The 21,639-nt window shown below is 37.8% G+C and overlaps 1 protein-coding gene across 1 annotated transcript in view; it reads left to right on the plus strand.

Moving 5' to 3' along the window:
• LOC121868776 overlaps positions 1-21,639 on the plus strand; it is a gene marked incomplete at its 5' end in the record, with an annotated part of 194,826 nt that overhangs the window by 79,574 nt on the left and 93,613 nt on the right. The window contains 4 exon segments of the mRNA XM_042369670.1: positions 2,633-2,923; positions 16,124-16,215; positions 18,760-18,982; positions 19,744-19,847. Of these exon segments, the coding sequence (XP_042225604.1) occupies positions 2,633-2,923; positions 16,124-16,215; positions 18,760-18,982; positions 19,744-19,847 (710 nt within the window).

Consider the following 21,639-nt stretch of genomic DNA (forward strand, 5'->3'; position numbering starts at 1 on the left):
GGAAAATTTACTCTTAGTGTGGATAAAGGAGAAAGAAATGGCAGGTGACAGCATTAGTGAAGCTATAATTTGTGAGAAGGCCAGACAATTGTTTGAGGACCTTAAAGCCAAGACTCCCAGTGCAAGTGATAGTGATGTGCCAGTGTTTAGGGGTACCAAGGGGTGGTTTACTGGTTTGAGAAGGAGAAATAAATTACATAGTGTTGTAAGACATGGTGATGCTGCTAGTGCAGATAAGGAAGCAGCTAAGGAACACCATGATATTTTTTTGAATGTTATTAAAGAGGGAGGCTTTGTTTCTCAGCAGGTATTCAACTGTGATGAAACTGGACTTTTTTGGAAAAAATGCCTCGCCGTACATACATTACCAAGGAGGAAACTTCTGTCCCTGGCCATAAGCCAATGAAAGACAGGCTTACCCTCCTTCTTTGTGCTAATGCTTCTGGTGACTGCAAAATAAAGCCACTCCTTGTGTACCATGCAGAAAACCCCAGAGCTTTAAAAAACACTAGGAAGACCCGCCTTGGTGTTATGTGGCGGTCAAACCCAAAGGCTTGGGTGACCAGGAATTTATTCTCTGAGTGGGTGATTGAGGTGTTTGGACCCAGTGTTCGGGAATACCTCAGGGAGAATAATCTTACACTGAAAGCTTTGTTGGTGATGGACAATGCACCAGCCCACCCTCCTAATTTGATGGTTGAATTGCCAGAGGAGTTGAACTTCATCACTGTGCACTTCTTGCCACCCAACACAACACCTCTCATCCAGCCCATGGATCAACAGGTAATTTCTAACTTTAAGAAGCTGTACACAAAGGCACTGTTTAGAAAATGTTTTGCATCCATGTCTTCCAGTGATGTTAGTTTGAAGGAATTTTGGAATAATCACTTCAATATAGCAGACGCTGTGTTTTTAATTGCGTCAGCCAGGAAAGAGGTTACTATGAAGTGTCTTTGTGCTACTTGGAGGCCATTGTGGCCTGAATGTGTGCTTCAAAGAGACTTTGAAGGCTTCGAAGAGTTAGAGGAAGAGGCTGTTGTACATGAAATTGTGTCTCTGGGCAATTCCATGGGCCTGGAAGTGGATGATGATGATGTTAAGGAGTTGGTGGAAAAGCACAGTAAGGAGCTGTCCACTGAGGAGCTGCTTGAGCTTCACAAAGAAGAAAATGAGACACTGAAGCGGAGCTTAACTTCTGATGAATCAGGGGAGGATGAGGACAAGGAGGAAAGCTGCATCATTCCAGCCAAAGATCTCAAGGATGCAAACGTCTAAGCTTGCTGAGGATTATCATCCTGATGTTGGTTCTGTGCAAAAGGCCATCAGTGTGTTTAATGACAATGTGATGAACTACTTTTGGAAGGTCCAGAAATCAAGGTTGAAGCAGCCAACCATGGATTCCTTCTTTAAAAAAGTAGCAAAAGACCCTACAGACAAAGTGCCTGTAAGACAGTCACCAAAGAAGGCTAGGAAGGATGACTCCTCTCATTCCACCTCTTCTCCATAATTCTCTCCTCCCCCCTCCCCCTCCTGTCCTGCATGCTGAACAACACTAAGGTAAGATAAAGTACCGTATTTTTTACATTTTCCACAGAAAATTTTCAGTGTTAAGTGGTTCTATTTGGGGGCCTGGGACGGATTAATCCTATAACGAACGAATGCTATAACGAACGAGGTTCTAGAACCAATGTCGTTATAGCATACCCCACTGTCTATATATATATATATATATATATATATATATATATATATATATATATATATATATATATATATATATATATATATATATATATATATATATATATATATATATATATATATATATATATATATATATATATACAAGTAAACACATACATACATACTACATACACATATATATATATATATATATATAAATATAAATAATATATATATATATATATATATATATATATATATATATATATATATATATATATATATATATATATATATATATGCAAGTAAAGCACTGTAGGTGCACGTGATCCAGGTATATGCTGATAACCACAAGGAAAAAGAAAACACGAAGTTCCCAAGCGCTTTCGTGTAATTCACATCTTCAGGGGTGAGTACAGACTAAGGAGAAATACATAACAAGGCAAATATATATACAGTAGAGGAAGGTGAGATCAAGTCCACAATAGTCAGGTTCTTAGGTAGTGACCCTACTAATCTTCAAAAAGCACCGCAGCAGTCGGAAGTCAAGTCAACGGGTAAGATGACCCAGCCTTCTCACCTGGTTACAAATCATCTTAATTACGAAATTATCCAGTTTGTACATACCATTACTCAAATTCATGTTGACGGATTCAGTATGTTTAATGAGACTGGATTCTATAATGTTCCTACTGTCAATTGAATTGCAAGGTAATATTGAGGAGGCATTATCCCAGTCAATGCAATGCTTATTATCCCTCAAATGAACAAACAGAGCTTTGGATTCCTGGGTTTTTTCCTTGCATTATAATGACAGGCAGAACCTCTTGACATCTCAAGCTCTATAATGTAGATAACTCAGGATTAAATGGGAGTACCATAATTATATGTACTGTAAAATTCTTTAAATCAAATTATTATTTTTATTAAAATTTTTACATCCTTACAGCACCTGACCCACCAGTTATTGAAGAAAATGAAAGTAATACACAAGTAGAGGTTGGGGATACCATAAGAATGACCTGTACTAGCGATAGTGGGTTTCCTCCTGCAATATTGAAGTGGTTTAGAGATAATGAAGAGCTGTCTTCAGAAACTCAACAAGAGAAGGAAAGTTCCAGGGCCTACTTAGACATTGTGGTAACAGAATCAGACAGGGAAGCAGAGTACCGCTGTGAAGCTTCCAACTTCGCCACAACCATCCCACGCAACACAACTACTGTACTTACGTTCCGCAAAAGTATGTACTGTACTGTACTGTATTCTCATAGGAGACAGAAATTATATCATAATTTATTTATTTTTGGGTGGTTTTGTTTTGAATACATGTACGTACATTCATATTACATACAAGAAAGTAATAGGCAAATGCCTTAAACCATTAAATAAAGGCAATAAACTAAGTGGAAAGGATAAGCAGTAAAAGAGAACAGTTGGAATTGATGTGACTAGGTAGGAATAAAGGTGTAATATCATCATTAGAGCTAAGTACCTATTCCTGTTGATCAAGATCCAAAATTCATGGTGTGCTGTGTCATGTCCTGTACCTTTGGCAACAGGGAGTACGGGGTGAAGACTAGGTTGATGGGCAGTGGAAAGACAAATCACTCATGGTTAAACACAGTAAATGTGCCTACAGTAGGCTCTCGCCAATAACGTCTAATAGGTGCCTGAAAAACGCCGTTATTAGCGAAAACGTTATTTGTGTGATATTGAAATACATGTAAAAAGGGTTTATTGGTGCCGCCGCCCCAAGAATTTCACCCATTTGTTCCCCTTTGAAGCCCTGCCTAACACTTTTTGTTAGCTGAAATAAAAAGATTTGTTATTCAATCATCAGAATAAAGAATTTGAGTAATATAACACTTACCCGTAGCTTGGGGGAGTTTTTGAGGTGCTTGGTGTGTTTATTGTTCCGTGGCTGGGCATGGAGGCTACTGCGTCGAACCTCCGTCCCCGTGCTGGCCTCTCGCACCCGGTTCACCCACTTCCGCTAACACTTCATCAAACCCCGCAAAGTCAAAATTTTCAGGCATTTCCCCAATATCATCTATGTCTTCATCAACTTCAATCTCTCTCTGAGTTGTGGCAGGAGTGCCGACCAGGCATGCCTAACAGTTACTTTCCTAGTATTTCCCCAGGCTTTTACAAAGAAATTGACTGCCTGGCGAATGTTATAATTTTTCCAGGAGGCAGTAACAGTCACTGTGGAGGTTGAAGGTATGCCAGGAGGAGGAGGAGTAGAGGCGGAAGCTGTGAGTGAGGCAGGCGGAGTAAAGGAGGCGGTGGGTGAGTCATGCAGAGTAGTGGAGGCGGTGTGTGAGCCAGGCGGAGTAGCGGAGGCGGCGAGGGGTGGACCCTCTTCCTCCTCCTCCTCCTCCTCCTCCTCCTCCTCCTCCTCCTCCTCGCTACTGCTCACAGTTTCAGCAATTTCCTTCAATTCTTCTTGCTTATCAGTTTCCTTCCTCATCTTGTCATGGACATATTTGAAGTACAGCAACTTTACATTCGCTATGACTTCTTGGTCTAGTGGCTGTATTTTGGAGGTTGTATTTGGTGGAAGAAACACAACCTCAACGCTAGGGTGACGTCCTACTAGAAATCGTGCATGACTGGGGGCATTGTCTAGAAAGAGCACCACTTTGAAGGATACATTCTTCTTCCGACAGTATTCTTTGGCATCCTTAACAAAACAATCATCAAACCACTTCTTTGATAACTCTGTGGACATGTAGCCTTTATTTGTCTTTTCCCAGTAGACATTCAGTATGGACATATCACATCCCTTGTAAGCTCTTGGTCTTTTATATTTGTAGATCACCAGAGGCTTCATGAGGCAGTCACCTGAAGCATTACAGGTTAAGAGGACACTAAAGCGATCCTTTGCCATTTTCACACCTTTTGCCTGTTTTTCTTTCTTAGAAATAAATGTTGCTTTAGGGGATTTTTTCCAAAACAACCCGGTCTCGTCACAGTTAAAAATCTGATCCAGGGTATAACCTCCCTCTTGAATGATTTGATTGGCAATTTCAGGGAAGGAATCTGCAGCCACTAAGTCAGCAGACAAAGCCTCACCCTGATACTTTGCATGCTTTGTGCCACTTCTAATCTTAAACTTATGCAGCCACCCTACTGAGGCATTGAAAGGAGGGGGAGACTTAATGTTTTTCTTTCGAGCTACAGCAGCGTACAATACCCTTGCTTCATCTCGTATCTGAGGGCCGCTAACACTTGCATTGTCTTTCATTCTACAAGCTAACCATTTCACAAGAAAATGCTCTGTTATCACTATCAACCTGTTTCTATCACTTTTATCATTCATAGCTCGCCTTGCATTTCCATCACTATCGAAATATTTCTTAGCCAGTGCAATACTCTTCTTGGTCTCCTCTAAGTTCCTCTTAATATTTCGCACTGTAGACTCAGGACAGTTCAATTTCCTCACAATATCAATGTTCCATGCACCACTTTCAATGAGCTCAACAATCTGTTCTTTATCCTTGACTGAGTAGGCACACTTCTTGTGGCTTTGTCTCTTAGCTTTGGGGTCTTTTTTCTCATTCACCTTAAAAGTTCCCGGGCATTCAGGTAATAAATCACTCCCTCCACCACCTCCCCCAGCCCCCACAGGCAAAAACACGGAAGCCATTGTTGATCATCAACCCTCGCAACCACTGGTTATAGAGGCGAAAGTCTCACACGTGGGTGCAGCGCTGTATTCCACAGAGCGTGTGTGAGAGAGTGAGGCAGAGCAGACAACTACGTCATCAACATGGCGGCCAAACAAACGCTATCATTCATGCCCTCGGACGCTTCCCGCGAAATCTAATTTCCGTTATTCAAGAGAATCCAGACGTTATTATTGAAAATGGGTATCTATTGTAACTTACCGTTAATGTCGAAAACGTTATTGTGGAAGTCATTTTTGGCGAGATCCTACTGTAGTCACTATGCTGTACTGTTTTCACAAGCTAGACCAACCTATTTGAATGTGATCTAAGTCCACAAGCACAAATCTATTTGGGAGTAAGACTGGGCACAGGTGGGATAGGTAAGGTTTCATATATCCTTTTCTAATTCTTGTTTGTTAATAAAGTCAGAGAGAGGGTCTGAAAGGGGCAGGGAATAATTTCATACATAGCAAATAAGTCCAGGAAATTCAAAACACATAAAGTTGCACACTGCATCTATGTTTTAAAGGAGTACCTGCACTGGTCTACATTATATTCATATCTGTCAAAAGGGTTAATGATGATTTATCACTCCTCCATTACAACCTTTTTTCACTGCCAAGTCCACTTATATTATTTATGCCTTGTTCACAGCCACAATTTTATTTGTTCTGTGTCTGCCATCAAGACTGCATTTTGAGTAAGGTTAAATTATTTGTGTGTATAAAACTCATTAGTGATTCAGCTACATGTATTTCATTTATTATTTTATTGATTCATCTACATCTGTTATGTCCATTATTTACATTCAGATTCTTTATACAGTAGAATCCCAGTTATCTAGTATCCGGGGAATCGGTAGATTTAACTCCAAAATCAGCTAGTATCATAAGTTTGAATACCGCACGCAACTGGGATGAGCTGCCATATTTATTGCTTTGATAAACATTAAATCGATACATAGGATTATACACCACTGCAGTGGTATATAACGAGTGAGTACAGCTCTTATAATCCTTTTGTAATATACTGTATATACTGTACTGTCCTTTTATTCTTTTTATAATATAATTACTATGTCCTTTTGTAATATTTACTATGACTATGCTCTTGAGTTTGAGATGCATACAGTATCTCTAAGTGTAACTCTCAAGCATCCAGAAAAAATTATTATCCAGCACACTCAATTCCCTATGCATTCCAGATATCTGAGGTTATACAATACTGTAGTTGTAGCCAAGGCCTTGGCTATAACTGCCTCCACACACATTTACTTCTCACACATACACTTGTTCTTCATTTTTCTTGTTTTATATTGTGTTTTCTTTACTTCAAAGCCATATTAGAGTATTGTAATGATTTTTCAATAACTTTTACAGTTTCATTACATGTAACAATAAACATGGCGGCTGGAATGGCGAGTCGGCAACGTAGTCATAGCCCACCTCCTACACACACGTTCAGTTTCTCTTTCTCTCTTTTTAAAGCATGCCTCCTCTCACAGAGAGACTATCCATGTTTACACCATCGGCTCAAAGCTGGATACCGGGGGTGGGTTTTAGGGTGGCATTTCCTGAATTTTGTTGGGACGGTAGTCTCCCCACTATGGCATCTATTCTTACTGCAGAGCTTTTGGGTATTTTACTTGCCATCAAGATTATTTTTACCCAGCCTTTCTCGATTTTAATTTTTTTTTGCAATTCTCATAATGCTCCCCAGGCCTTAGCTAGTGTCTCATTACCCCATTGCTTAGTTATAGATATTTTACAGTGGCTGTTTCTCATCCAACGTTGGGTTGGAAAGTCAGTTTTTGCTGGGTTCCGACCCATGAGCGTGCTGATGCTGTGGCGAAAGCAGCTGCTTCTCACCTTGTGGCACTTCTTTCTCCTCTACCTGTCTCTGATATGAAGCCAGTAATAAGAGCTCTCATCCGCTTGAGTTGGCAACGCAGGTGGGATGGTGTCGGAGCAAACAAGCTCTTTATTTCTAAGCCACCTCCATTAATTTGTGTAATTATAATTTGGATTTCAGCTTAATTCATATGTTTTTTAAAAAATTAATAAAAAGATTTGAATTCGGAATGAATCTGAAATAACCGAAAAGTTGCCTTTGCTGCCACTTAAAATATTCTATTTATAATTATATTACAGGTTGACAATCCCTTATCCAAAATCCTTGGGGCCACAGGAATTTGGGATTTCGGAATTTTTCGGTTTTCAGAATGGTTAGTTTTTTTTATTTTTTTATTTTTATTATTATTATTATTATGTGTATTAGCCCACCCGGGCATAGATCATTGACCCACATCAGGGCCTGGGGGGGGGCGAAAATATAATAACAATTATTATAATAATAATAATAATTCATAGGTCTAGGTTGTGTTTCTCACTTTTGATCTTTTTTTCATTCTTGTATTTCTTTATTATTATGATTATTATTATTATTATTATTATTATTATTATTATTATTATTATTATTATTATTATTAATATTATTATTATTATTTTATTATTACAGTACTCCTGTATTATTGTTATTTTTATTAATTTTATTATTATATATTATTATTATTATTATTATTATTATTATTATTATTATTATTATTATTATTATTATTATCATATTATTTTATTTTGGTGTATTTTTATTAAAATTTTTATTTACTATGCATAATTATTATTATTATAATTATTATTACTATTACATTTTCGCCCCCCAGGCCCTGATGTGGGTCAGTGATTTATGCCCGGGTGGGCTAATCCCTGTAAAAAAAAAAATTGCCCCACAAAAAAAAACTTTAGGTTTTCAGAGCTTTTCGGTTTTTGGATAAAGGGTTGTCAACCCATACTGTGCAAATATAAAAATATTTTTGAATGTATGGACTTTTCCACATTGAACGCCCAGCCAGACGACCAGAGAGGTTGAATCAGCTGACGATCTGGGAACAGTGTGTGTGAGAGGGTTTGGGGAGGGGGGAGGGGAAAGATGGGGGAGTTCTTGAGTTGCATGTTGCATAATATAATAATATTTTGTTTTATACATTACAAAAGTAATGGAAGTAGAATGGATTATTCAATTTAGGAACGCTTGATCATTGAAGCACCTGCAGACTTTGTGATGTTCATGTGTTCTTTTATCTTGGCTGCATCCTTCTTTATCATCAGGATCGTAGATTCGTTCACACCATGCTGGCGCGCCAAATCAACCTGTCTTGTTCCTTTCTCCAACTCTTGGATGATCTTGTACTTCACCTCGTAGCTTAGGGCACGTCGTATCTTCTTTGGCTTAGGGCGGCTGGGTCCAGGTAATGCAAGGTTTTTCTGTGGTGGTGGTGGTCCGGTGGCAGCCATTCTTATGGAACAATAGATACTGATATACACTGTGTGGCCAGGAGGGGTGTAACTGACGCGGGTAGGTCAAGGGGCTTCATCCCTCCCGCGGCAGGGCATGTCATATTACATTAAACCAATCACAGCTAGCGGGGAGGGAAGTAAGGATGCGTGGCCCAATCACAGTCCGATACGTCATATGACGTCACCGATAACGCAACAAAGACATACGCTGTGCAACCTACTCGCGCCGCTTACCCAACATGGCGGCAGTGATGGCGGGAGGTTTGAATCCAAAAATGGCGCCTCACGAGAAGACCGCAAGCCGCTCTCCACGTATATGAGTAGATGCACCGCATAAAGCGGGAATTCCGGTTCTGGCAGGGTACCGTGTAAATGTAGAAACGCGTAAAGCAGGGTATTACTGTATTGGCGGACTAATATTCCAGCTGGTGAGCAAGCAAAAACATGTTGAGAGGAATTCGTTAACCGATTTTTTTTCGTTAACCGAATTGAATATTCTTATGGAAGGTAATTCATTAACCAAAATTTCGTTAACCGAGGGACCACTGTAGTACAATGTTTGATTTTTTGCATTGCAAATGGTCATTTTTTATCTAAAGTTCGAGACCAGAGAAATGCGCGGTCTTAACCTTCCCGCACCAATTCTTACTAAGAATAGCCTGGGAGAACAGGTGCCAGTCAATGGTTGATGTTCACCAAATATTTAGTTACAATACCCATTTTTATAATAAACTTATTTGAGTATTGCAATGAAAAAGTGTAAATGAAACAAGAAAGAATTAACTTAATTTGAACCCAGAGGGTCCCTTAAGGAAAATCTGTCAAGTGAACAACAAAACATATGGGATAATTCAATAGAAACCGGCCCACCCCCAAACCCACTTTTGAAGGCACACACCATGTTGTAGTAAAATAACATCTTAATTTTATGATGGTACATGCACACAATTAATATCTAAGAGAAATAGAGAATACAGTCGCTTGCTAATGTCCATTCAAATAATGGACCAACCTCCCTCTCACACTACACAGCCGGCTACAGATGGTCGGTCGGTCCCCCCCCCACCCCCCACCAACCGGCCCCATGATGGGATAACCTCAGTTAGGAAATATAATTGACATTGCTGGACTTTTGAATATAAATGTCATATATTTTGCACAAAAGATAACATAGTTACCTAGAGAAAAATTTTTATCTAAAAATTGTAAGTTTAAAGCAAAATATATGATGTTTATATTCAAAATGATCACCAAATTATAAGAATTCCAGCAATGTAAATTATATTCTGACCGGGTAATTTGTATGAATTTTATGAGCTAAAACAAATATCTTCAGTTAATAAAAAAAAAAATAATCTTCACGACACTATCTGTCAATCAAAGTACCCCACCTTGCCTCCCCCCCTCTTCCAACCGCGCGGTCAGTCCCAACCCTCCCCCCCACCCCCCACCAATCCTCCCTTCCAGGGTTTTTAACATTTAGTATTAAATAATACCTCAGATTAAAGTTAGGATTATATAATTGACATTGCTGGATTCCTTGTAAGACCAGGAATATTTTGAATATAAATGTCATATATTTTGCACAAAAGATACCATAGTTACCTAGAGAAAAAATTTTATCTAAAAATTGTAAGTTTAAAGCAAAATCTATGATGTTTATATTCAAAATGATCACCAAATTATAAGAATTCCAGCAATGTAAATTATATTCTGACCGGGTAATTTGTATGAATTTTATGAGCTAAAACAAATATCTTTAGTTAATAAAAAAAAATAATAATTCTTCACAGGGTAACAGATGGTCGGTTGGTCCCTCCCTCCCCCCCACCCCCCACCAACCGTCCCAAGGAGATGTGTGGGATAACCACTAAATTTTAATAAATAATACCTCAAACTAAAGTTAGGATAATATAATTGACATTGCTGGATTCCTTGTAAGACCAGGAATATTTTGAATATAAATGTCATATATTTTGCACAAAAGATACCATAGTTAGCTTGAGAAAAATTTTTATCTAAAAATTGTAAGTTTAAAGCAAAATATATGATGTTTATATTCAAAATGATCACCAAATTATAAGAATTCCAGCAATGTAAATTATATTCTGGCCTGGTAATTTGTATGAATTTTATGAGCTAAAACAGGCAGTCAGGCAGGGTGGCGGGTGGGGCAAATCTAAAAATAGCGTCTCGGACACTCACCGCGTATATGTGGAAAAAATCCGCGTTAAGTGAAAGTTCAGCTTTGGCAAGGCACCGCGTATATGCGAAAACGCGTTAAGTGAAACCGCGTTAGGCGGGGTAAAACTGTAGTGATTATCATAACGGAAAATAAAAGTCACTTATTATTAATGAGAAAAGCCGTTTTTTTCTAAAAACCAGTTTTTGTGATATAGCTCGAATGCGATGATCAGCAAATGCTACCTAGGTATGTTAATTCCTAGCCAATTCGCCAGGCCAACATACAGGCAATTAAAACATCTAATATTACTAAATAAGTAATATTAGGAGGACACGTCGCTACCTGGCATTTAATTGCTATTTTGAAAGTCCCTCCCTCAATCAGCCTCCGTGCGTGCTGCGAAGCTCATCTCTTGCCTGACGATTCAGCGATAAAACATACAAAGGGAAGTTCCGCGAATTTGTGTTCTAATTGCTGAAATACTCACCTCCAATTGAGTGCTGAGCCACAAGGACTAGAAAGTTCAGCTCAGGCAATACATTCAAGGAATCGTCTGTCAGTAGAGAATTTGAATTCAGAAGTAGTAGTTTCACCCAAGACTCAAGGGGGCCATACTACATGTAATTATAAAAAATGTAGAGACTTGGATTACTAAGATAGATCCTCATGTGGCTTGCATACTTCATGGCAGCTGTGTCTCAAATAACTTATTTTCACCAATGGATTGTGCAGTTTGTTATGATCAAATTTTCATTTCATCAAGCTACAGGTGATAAGAAAAGATTTATTGCAATTGCAAATTAAAAATAGGTGGAATAAGTCCTTGAAGAGTAAATTTTTGAATGTACAACAATGGAAAGATCCCAAGTTGGCAGAAAGTTTAGGATTCTTGGTGTTAGGTAAAAGACTTAATCCCCACTTAGACAAGACTGCTCCTCCTAAGAAAAATAAGTTATTGGACCCTCCAGACAATGGGGCAGTAGGAAGTCCACAGAAACCTCTATCTACTCAATCTGATTTCAGTGGAATCCAGGATCAGGACGATGAGCCTGGTTCTAATCATAGTATTCAGTCTCTTGAGGGAAGAACCTGTTGAGACTGATTTCATCCTATCCACATCTTGGCAACCACTTCCACCTGGGACAAAAGTGTTGGTTACTGCGAGTGGAAACAGGCTGCTGTCGACTGAAACTCAGTTGCTGGATAATATTGAGTGTAAGGTTGATTCTAACAGGCCATGGATAACATTGGTAAGAGCTAAGTCTTCTTTGTTCACTAATCCATCTGAATCTGTGGATTCCTTATTCAAGATATTTTATGAAAATGTCTCTAAGCTTCCTGATATCTCAGCAACTACAAAGAGAGAGGAAGGACATGCAACTTTGGGTCATCATTCTTTGTTTTTGGAGGGTGATACTACACTTTCTTGGCCTGATATTTGCCCAAAGATGATCTCTGAAATAGACGAAGTCTGGGCTAATTTATTGAAAGACTTAACATTCATTCCCGCTGACAGGAATGCTCACAAGTTTAGTTTTTGAAGTTCCAATTTAATGACGAAAAGAGTTCCTTATATGATCTTTCCCAATATTTGTCGGCTTCAAAATGTGTTGATATAAGTTATGAAAAAAATTTGAAACCAGTTGCCCCTGCACTGCTGCTTGAAGAATTTAAAGTTTGGAAATTGGCAGCAGATGTTTGGTCTGCAATTATGATGTGTCAGTTATTAACTAAGTTTGTGCTGGACTATGAAGAAAATTCAGAAGTGGAGAAATGTTTTGCTGCTGCTCTGCAAGGAATCCCATATTCCCTGTACAATTCATTCTTAGATCATTTGTTGAAAGCCCTAAGACTGAAAGTCCAGCTAAGGAAACAAGCAACAAATAATGCTTCAAGTGGTAGCGCTTATTTGTTGATACGTTCGTCTCCTCTTTTCTCCTGCTTTGTTTGGTGATCAATCATTGATTAATTATAGATCATCTTTGGAGAATACTATTAATATTAATGTTTCCAGGAGTCCTCAGACCTTTCGGAAACCTAGGAGAGGAAGGTTTTATAGGGGAACAGGACCAGCTGCCCGGGTCAGTTATCAACCAAGGGGAAATTTTAGAGGAGGAAATAATCAAAAAAGTAATAGAGGTGGCCGTTTGTTCAGAAACGGAAGGAGACCTTATTCCACCACCTCAGCAACTTCCCCCTTACAATGAAGCCAGACAGCTGGGTCGTCTAGGGGGTTGGGAGAACAGATGGACTTCTTCCATATGGGCTTACAAGACAATCAAAGGGGGTCTCACTTGGACTTGGTTGAGGTGCCCTCCCCTAGCATTCCCAAAGAAGGGTCAAAAACCATCCCCATTACTTACAAAATTTGTAAGTCAACTACTAAACAGAGGTGTCATAGAACCGTTGCAGTCAGAGAAAAGTTTCATGTCTCGCCTATTTCCAGTCCTCAAGAAAGGTAGCGACAAATTCCTAATAAATGACAATATGAGGTTGGACTTGGGCATCAGAAATCCTCGACAGTGAAACACCGTGCCAGCAGACTTGTCTTGGTTTGTTGGCATTAGGCACTGAACTTATGGAAAAGACTTGTTTTCACGGACGTAAATTCTTCACTTTAGTATACGAAAGTCGGTTAATCGACGGTCTGTTAATCGAATTTTTACTATATATATATGTATATTTATATATATGTATACCGTATATAAATTTTTTCTTTGTCCCAATTATACACATGCAAGTATGAATACCATCCCCTCTCCCTCTTCTCATGTTCGTTCACAAAACTTTTCGGGCTTCCGCCCTCGGTTTTCTAATTGCTCGCAGCATGCAGGCTAGAGTTAAATTTTTCTCTTCATAACTCTATTTTATTCATGTCCTCAGTAGCGGGTTCAGCCTTTCCAGGTGAACTTTAGTGAGGCTGCTAGTCTTAGTGATCCTTCCGGACGCTGACCTTCCGGTCTTACTAGCAATCTAGAGTTACGTTGGAATGAACCTTGTATCCTTAGTATGGGTTATATGAGAACCATTCGTGGTGGAATTCTCAGCCCAATACATCTCGCTGGAGTAATGGTGAACGATATCATCCAATGGAGCGCTATGTAGCAGCTCAGCACTGTCAACCCTCCCGGGTGACTTGATGCTCACTCAGGCATTATCGCTCAAGCTAATTAATTGAAGCGATGATGTCTGTGCACCCTGATTGGCAACAAATACAGAACTTGATGATCCCTCAAAATATAAGTGCTCTAAAATTAAGTTAGCTCTTCAAGAAATAAGTTCATCAAGCTGAGGGATAATTGAGATAAGAAAAGGGAGAGGTGTATGATATAGTGAGTTAGTTGTTTATGATTGTCACATTGGTGACTTGTATAACAATAAGAGATATTAAATGAAATAACTTACTAAAATATCACACTTACGAGTCATGTTGATTATGTTTGGGAGAAAATGTTTTCTCCCTTGTATTATTAGTATGATACAATGTGACTCATGGCGTTCCTCCTAGTTTAGATCAGTGATGTGCAACTGGAGGATGAAGGACAGTTGTCTGAACTTCTAGATGATGGAGGAGACCATGGAACTGTCCCTGGGGAACTAGTGTTGAGTGAGGAGCTACAAGGATTGGAGAGGTCAGCTCATACATTACATACAAGGAATTGTCTGTCAGTAGTAGTAGTTTCACCCAGGACCCAAAGAGGACCATACTACATATAATTATCAAGGATGTAGAGCAACTTGGATTACCAAGTTAGATCCTCATCTGGCTTTTTTTTTATGTTATATGTCATTATTAATTTCATTACTTGTGAAAATAAAGGATAAGGTGTGTGTGTGCATGCGTGCGTGTGCACTACAGATGGCCCAGCGCCACAAGGTGACTTCCTAACATTATAAAGAATAGCAATACGCACCTACACTTCATTGGCAGCTACTTGTCAGTATCTTTCGTAGCACCATACCACTAGAATCACCATATTAAAATGATAAGTGTAAAGAGGTCATTTTGGTTTACCCGGTGCAAGGCTAGGTCTAAACATGACTTACGACAGCATATGGTTTTATTATACGCTATTAATGCTTTCATGAAATGTAATGTGCATATAAGAGCAGTTGAATCACCTAAAATTGTGTATCGGCTTAAAGTTATATGTCGGATTTGGAAAATAATTATAACCAAGAAATTGGTCGACATTAGTCATTGACTGGCACCTGTTTTCCCATACTGTCCTTACCCAAAGAAGGGTAGCAGTAGTGCGGGGAGGTAAAGGCTACGTGTGTCTCTGACTTTGGAGCCTTAGATTAGAGATAACCAATTACCCTCCAATAAATCAAACAACGTAATGCTACTGTAAATACATATTCCTATACCATAATCACCTCTTCCACTTCCATCACTCTCCTGTGTGCAAAATAATATGTGATTATACTATGCTACAAGGAACTCAAGTACTTCTCCATCTTTCCCACTCCCCCTCACACACACACACACACACACACACACACACACACACACACTGTTACCTGATTGTCAGCTGATTCTACCTCTCTGGTCGTCTGGCTGGGTGTTCAACGTGAAAGAGTCCACAACTGTACGTACAGTAATAATTAAGTAAATAACACAGTAATGAATAAATGTAACATTTACATTGTGAGGTGAGCTGATATTATGTAGGTGATAATCCAAAAGTGTAATGGTCACACTGGTAAATGAAGTAAAAACCCACAGTGTTGAAATAATAGACGCAATCTTGGAGCTAGTATACTAGGACCCTCTTGAGCCAACTAACAGAACAAATTAAGGGTGAAAGACATAGAACAAAGGAATCAGGTCATATGACCCGTCTCCTGAGATGAGGAAAGGTGGGGATTAGGGATAATCTTCTGGATGACAGTGTTCAGGATCATGTCTGGGTTTCACCGACATAAAATATGTGTTATTGTATTTTATGATATGCAATTCATCAATTTTATTGTTTAACATAGCAGTAAATATGGCAGCTCACTCCTGTTGCATGCAATATTCAAGCTTGCAATTCTAGCTGATTGTGGAGGAATAACTGGAGGGTTCTACTTTATATAAGGGAACCCTTAAAATATATAATGTGTTGAAAATATAATAATTTTCTTTAATTAAAACAAACTTTTAAGGTAAATCATTCCATTTAATTGCTTATGAGAATTATTATTAGAGGTTTGATTGTGAAACTAAAGTATTAAGTTGATTTCAGATTTTACAAACATTATGTTGTCGCAAGTAGTGGTAGTGGAGGACCAGACAGTTTTTTTGCCCTGTGCTCAAACCTCCCTAGTTGACCTTCAGGTATGACAATATTGTCTTGAGTGAGTTATCTTTTTGAATCAGTTGTTTTAGTAAGTAGTTCTGTCATGGAAGGTAGAAATAGCATCGTTACTTATTTTTTATGATATACTCGTACTGTACAGTATGTGAAATTTCAACAGTGAACTAGTTAAAATGGGGTTTCTCAGTTACTGCTATAGAGGATACGGTAGTCATTGTATATATATATATATATATATATATATATATATATATATATATATATATATATATATATATATATATATATATATATATATATATATATATATATATATATATATATATATATATATATATATATATATATATATATATATATATATATATATATATATATATATATATATATATATATATAACACACACAGTATTACCCCGCTTTACACGGTTTCACTTTCCGCAATTTCTCATTTACACGGTACCTTGCCAGAACCGGACTTTCACTTTCCGCGGTGCATCTACTCATATACGTGGTGAAGTATAATTTTTTATTTTTATTTTTATTTAGCTCATAAAATTCATACAAATTACCCGGCCAGAATATACTTTACATTGCTGGAATTCTTACAATATGATGATCATTTTGAATATAAACATCATGGATTTTGCATTAGACATACAAATTTTAGATCTAATGTAATAATTTGGTTTACACAAAGCAAATATTTTATCGTTTGTGCAGAATATATGAAGTTTACATTCAAAATATTCCCTGACCTGCAAGGAATCCAGAAATGTCAATTATATTATCCTAACTTTAGTCTGAGTTATTATTTATTACTAAAAATGTAAATATACTATTTTTTCCCAAACGCTTCTCTGGTAGGGAGGGAAGGTGGGGGTGGGGAGGGAGGGAGGGAGGGACCGACCCAGCTAGGGCGGAGTATTTTGATTGACAGATAGTGTCCTTGAAGAATATTTCTTTGTTTATTTACTGAAGATTATACTTCACCGCGTATATGAGTAGATGCACCGCAGAAAGTGAAAGTTCGGTTCTGGCAAGGTACCGCGTAAATGAACAAATCGCGGAAAGTGAAGCCGTGTAAAGCGGGGTAATACTGTGTGTGTGTGTGTGTGTGTGTGTGTGCCAACTGAATTATCCAGACACATGCTTTTTTCACCAGCCTACTTGTCCATCTCACTTATTTTTTATTTTTTATCTTGCTTTTCTTCTTTCCCCTGCTCCTCCTTATGTATCCTTCTTTTTCCAATGTTTCAACATGCTACCACATCAAAACACCTTTAACCTTATGAAAATTTTCATGTCAATCCCTGTTATGTGGACCCCATCAGTTAATATGTCATAAACTACCTCTCATACATGTACAGATGGATTTCCTTCAAACTCAGTCTTACGGTACATGAAACGTTCTTTTCCATATGTGCACGTCATTTTGTTTTGTAAATTGATGTAGTGCACCCTGTTTTGGTGGTGGTAGTGTCATTGTTGATGACTTGTTCAGTTTTAACATACCAGTAATTTCAATTAGACCCAGCCATTTTCATGGAGTGGGAGATATTACATTGTAGGTGAAATCTAAGTAGAAGAGCAGTAAGGTTAGTTACTGTATACTTGAAATTATCACTAAACATTCTTATGGCAAACACTTAACACTAATATTTAAATTTGTACCTCACTTTTCTCTGTTAGTCATTGCACATTTAAACTGGATTAATTAATACCATCAGACCCAGCAATACAGGTTTCCTCTTACTGGATAAAGTAACATCATTTAGTTCCTTTAACTTATTATGATTTTTGTCAAGATCTTAAGGTACAACTATTTGGTATCCCTCTGAAATATTTGTAGTTTGAGATATGTTTAAATTTGGCTAAAATTGATACAGAAGATTGACTAACACCATAGAAGAATATTTTCATGTATTTTTTGACATTTGTAAGGTGTTCTTGTTGCTGGTGCATGGTGGCCAAGAGCATTACACACTTTCCATTTACTGCCATTTTCTCTCACTGCAGTAACAGATGTGTTACTGCAAGGTCGCACATACATAGAGTAGCTATTCCCATAAATAACTAAACACCGTGTTCTCCAATCATGCGCTTACACAGCTGCTTCCTTGATATCCATCCCCCTCTCATCCAATACTTCCATCACATCTCCCGTTCACCTTCTCTGATTTTTCCTTTTTCTCTCCTAATATCAACATTTGAATCATGTACTTTCCTCATTCTACCAATCTTGTTTTCCATCTTTTCAGAATATGTATCCATTCCATCTTAGCAAATTCAGGCTAGCTCACTATTTTACACCCTTTTTCACTTCCATAATACCTGTACCTCTTTGTATATCTGTATGTTCCCTATTCTTTGCCTTTAGTTCACACATTGCTCTCAAGCACTTTATTTCCACTTCTTCCAACTTGCATCTCTCTCTTGCACCGAGTTCATGCCTCACACCTGTACAGGATTGTCAGCTCAGCTATTCTTTTGTAGTTTTGATGATAAAGAGAATATTACAAATAAAAAATATCATCTTGGGAATTAATTGACTATTTTCTCAGATGGATTGGTATGATGCAGATCTCGCTCTCAAAATAACCTCTGGAAATGAAACATTAACTCAGGATTCCAACTACCATCCATATATGAAAGATGGACTTCTAGGTCTGATGATAACCAAGAGCTTCCTTGACACCACTTATGGCTGCTCAGTGGATGGAGTAAAGTTGGGAAATACAACTTTAGTTATCCTTCCACGATACTTGCTTGGAGAGGATTCTCTAGGTTAGTCAAAGACTGCAACAAATTCTTTAAGTTGTCAATTAAATCATGCTGTTGCATTAGTACACTCTTCTTAGAGTGTACTAACCTGTACATGATATTTTTCCCCATAACATAAAGGATATGGAGATGAATTAGTTATTCTTTTAGCTTGCCTGTGTGTCTGTTATCATATTGTGTTTGTCTGCTGGTTCTGAAATGAATGAATTTGTGTATATCTGTCAGTATTAGTGTTGAGTTTGTGTCAATGAAAAGGCTCATATACAGGTGCTCTTCTACATAGGAACATTCAACTGAAATTTCAAAGATACGAACATTCCTGTCTCTGTATCCAATTAACTATACAGTACTGTATTGCCTTCAAATTAATATTTTATATAGTACATTGAAATACTGTTAAAGGCTGGCTAGATATATCATTTCTGTAGAGTAATGTGCTATATTTATTATTGGTGTATAGCTGTATGGTACATCCTTTATTTTTTCATTTTTTATAATATACTCGGTATTTGCAAGAGTAAAGTTGGACTTGTGAACAACTGAACTTACTCATATTACTTCTTTTGTGTCTGTGTGTGTTTGTTTGTGCACATGTATACATACAAGTGTGTGTGCTTGTAATTGATGTGTAAAAAACCTATGTAGGGTTTAAAAGATTGGACTTAAACAAAAGAAAATCACCAAAAGTTTCTGAGAATTTTTGGTTTAATAATCATGTATTTCTTCTACTTTTGATATTAGGGAGTCTTATTTTATTGTTGCAGATACACAGGAGTACTTTAAAGAAACTGATACCAGGTTGCAAGTTGATAAAGGAGATTCAGTAACATTAGACTGTTCCCTCAGTGGCAACATGTCATCTGCTGTGGTAAGCTACTTTAGTAATTTATGATGCACTGTCAGTATACATTAGATAATACTGTATTAGTTTTTGAAAGTAAGAGTTAAATAGAGTATTTAATGTGAATTTTGAATGTGTCATACTTCAAAAACATATACAGATACTCAAAGGTGGGCAGTTGTGGCGCAACTTGTGCTGCAACTTTTTCGGTTGCTCGTGCAGTTGCGTAACACATATTTCAAGAGAGTTGCGGCACAACTTTTACAAGCATTTTCAAGCGCAACGCGCAAAATTTTTCGACAATAATTGAAAATTGAAATACAACCGCATAAACAAACGGGCATCCCTAGAACCGCGCATTGTGAAAATTTCTGTTTTTGATGGAATGATTCAGCATACAAATGATACAGGTCGAGCAGCATATTTCTGAACTGTAAACCAAATGAGACCCTCACTGCCCTCCTCCCCCCCCCCCTCCCGCCTCCGTCGCTCCCTTACTCTCCTTCCCTCACTGTAGTTGCCAGATTTCATCTTTCACATTAACTCTAGTTTCCACAGCGAGGGAAGGGGAGGGAGGAATGATTCATATCATGACCAGTCAGGCAGTCAGTAGCACTGCAGTTAAGGCATCAGTTTCTTGTTGTTTTGTTTCTTGTTATTACTAATATTATGGATCATTTTGTGACGAGGAGGAAGGAGAAGGAGTCTGTGGCCGGCAGCAGTGATCCTGCTGACCAGGACATGAACACGGAAGTTGAAGTGACTGAGACTGTTGACAGCCAGTCCACTGAGACTGAGGCCAGTGGCAGTGAGGCATTTTTTTTTAATTTTGTAATAAAATATTGATTATATTAACTTTTTTGTATCAATTATATTTTGTTTTACTTGTAAATAGGCTATTTTTGTCCTCCTAATATTACTTATTAAGTAATTATTAGATGTTTTAATTGCCTGTATGTTGGCCCAGCGAGTTATTGCAAGGCATTAACATACCTAGGTTAAAGCTAAGCTTCGCATTCTGGGTCATATCACAAAAACTGGTGTTTTAGAAAAAAAACGGCTTTTTTTATTTTAATGTTTGTTTATTTATATTTTTTTAAAGTTGCAGTTGCGGCGAAACTTTTTGAAAATGGTTGCTTTTGCAGCGCAGCTATTTCAGCAGAGTTACGGTTGCGGCGCGAAAAAAAAAGTTGCGCGTGCCCACCTTTGCAGATACTGCATAGCATTATGGCAGTGTCATATTTTTCTTATTTTATGTGTCCTTAAAGTAGAATGTATTTTATTAGGGCATTGTTTTTCTGTTGTGAACTTTTAAGTAAATGTACTAGTCTCTAAACATGTGTATATTGACTATTTATTGGTACTGTTGTTATAATACAATATTCAAAATAACTAGTCGATAGCGAGGCTCTTACTAATGTATTAGTCCCATGATAAGAGCATTTTGAAGTCTTCATTAAAAGCTGCAACTTTGATAACGTACTGTCCCCAGTCGCCAGAGAGGCCTAATTCATAACATCATTTTACCAGCCATAGCATATCCTTCCAACTTTAGTAGCAATCATTGTTGGGGTGTAGCCCTAAAACTTATAAGAAAATCGAATTGGATTATATCCAGGTTTCTTCCTTTATATGCAATATAGGTCCTAATGTCCATTCTTTTGAAGGTTGAGTCAAAGAGGAACATCCCTATTAAACCTTGTTAGTTCAATTATAAAAGACATACATTTCCTTTCATATACTCTGTCAGGTTATTATAAACAATGATATAATGATGGGTAAGACTAACTGAGGGGTCAGTGGTGGGTAAAGGAGTGAC

This window comes from Homarus americanus, unplaced genomic scaffold (assembly GCF_018991925.1).
Source record: "Homarus americanus isolate GMGI-L3 unplaced genomic scaffold, GMGI_Hamer_2.0 scaffold30535, whole genome shotgun sequence".
In the NCBI taxonomy this organism is placed as follows: Eukaryota; Metazoa; Arthropoda; class Malacostraca; order Decapoda; family Nephropidae; genus Homarus; species Homarus americanus.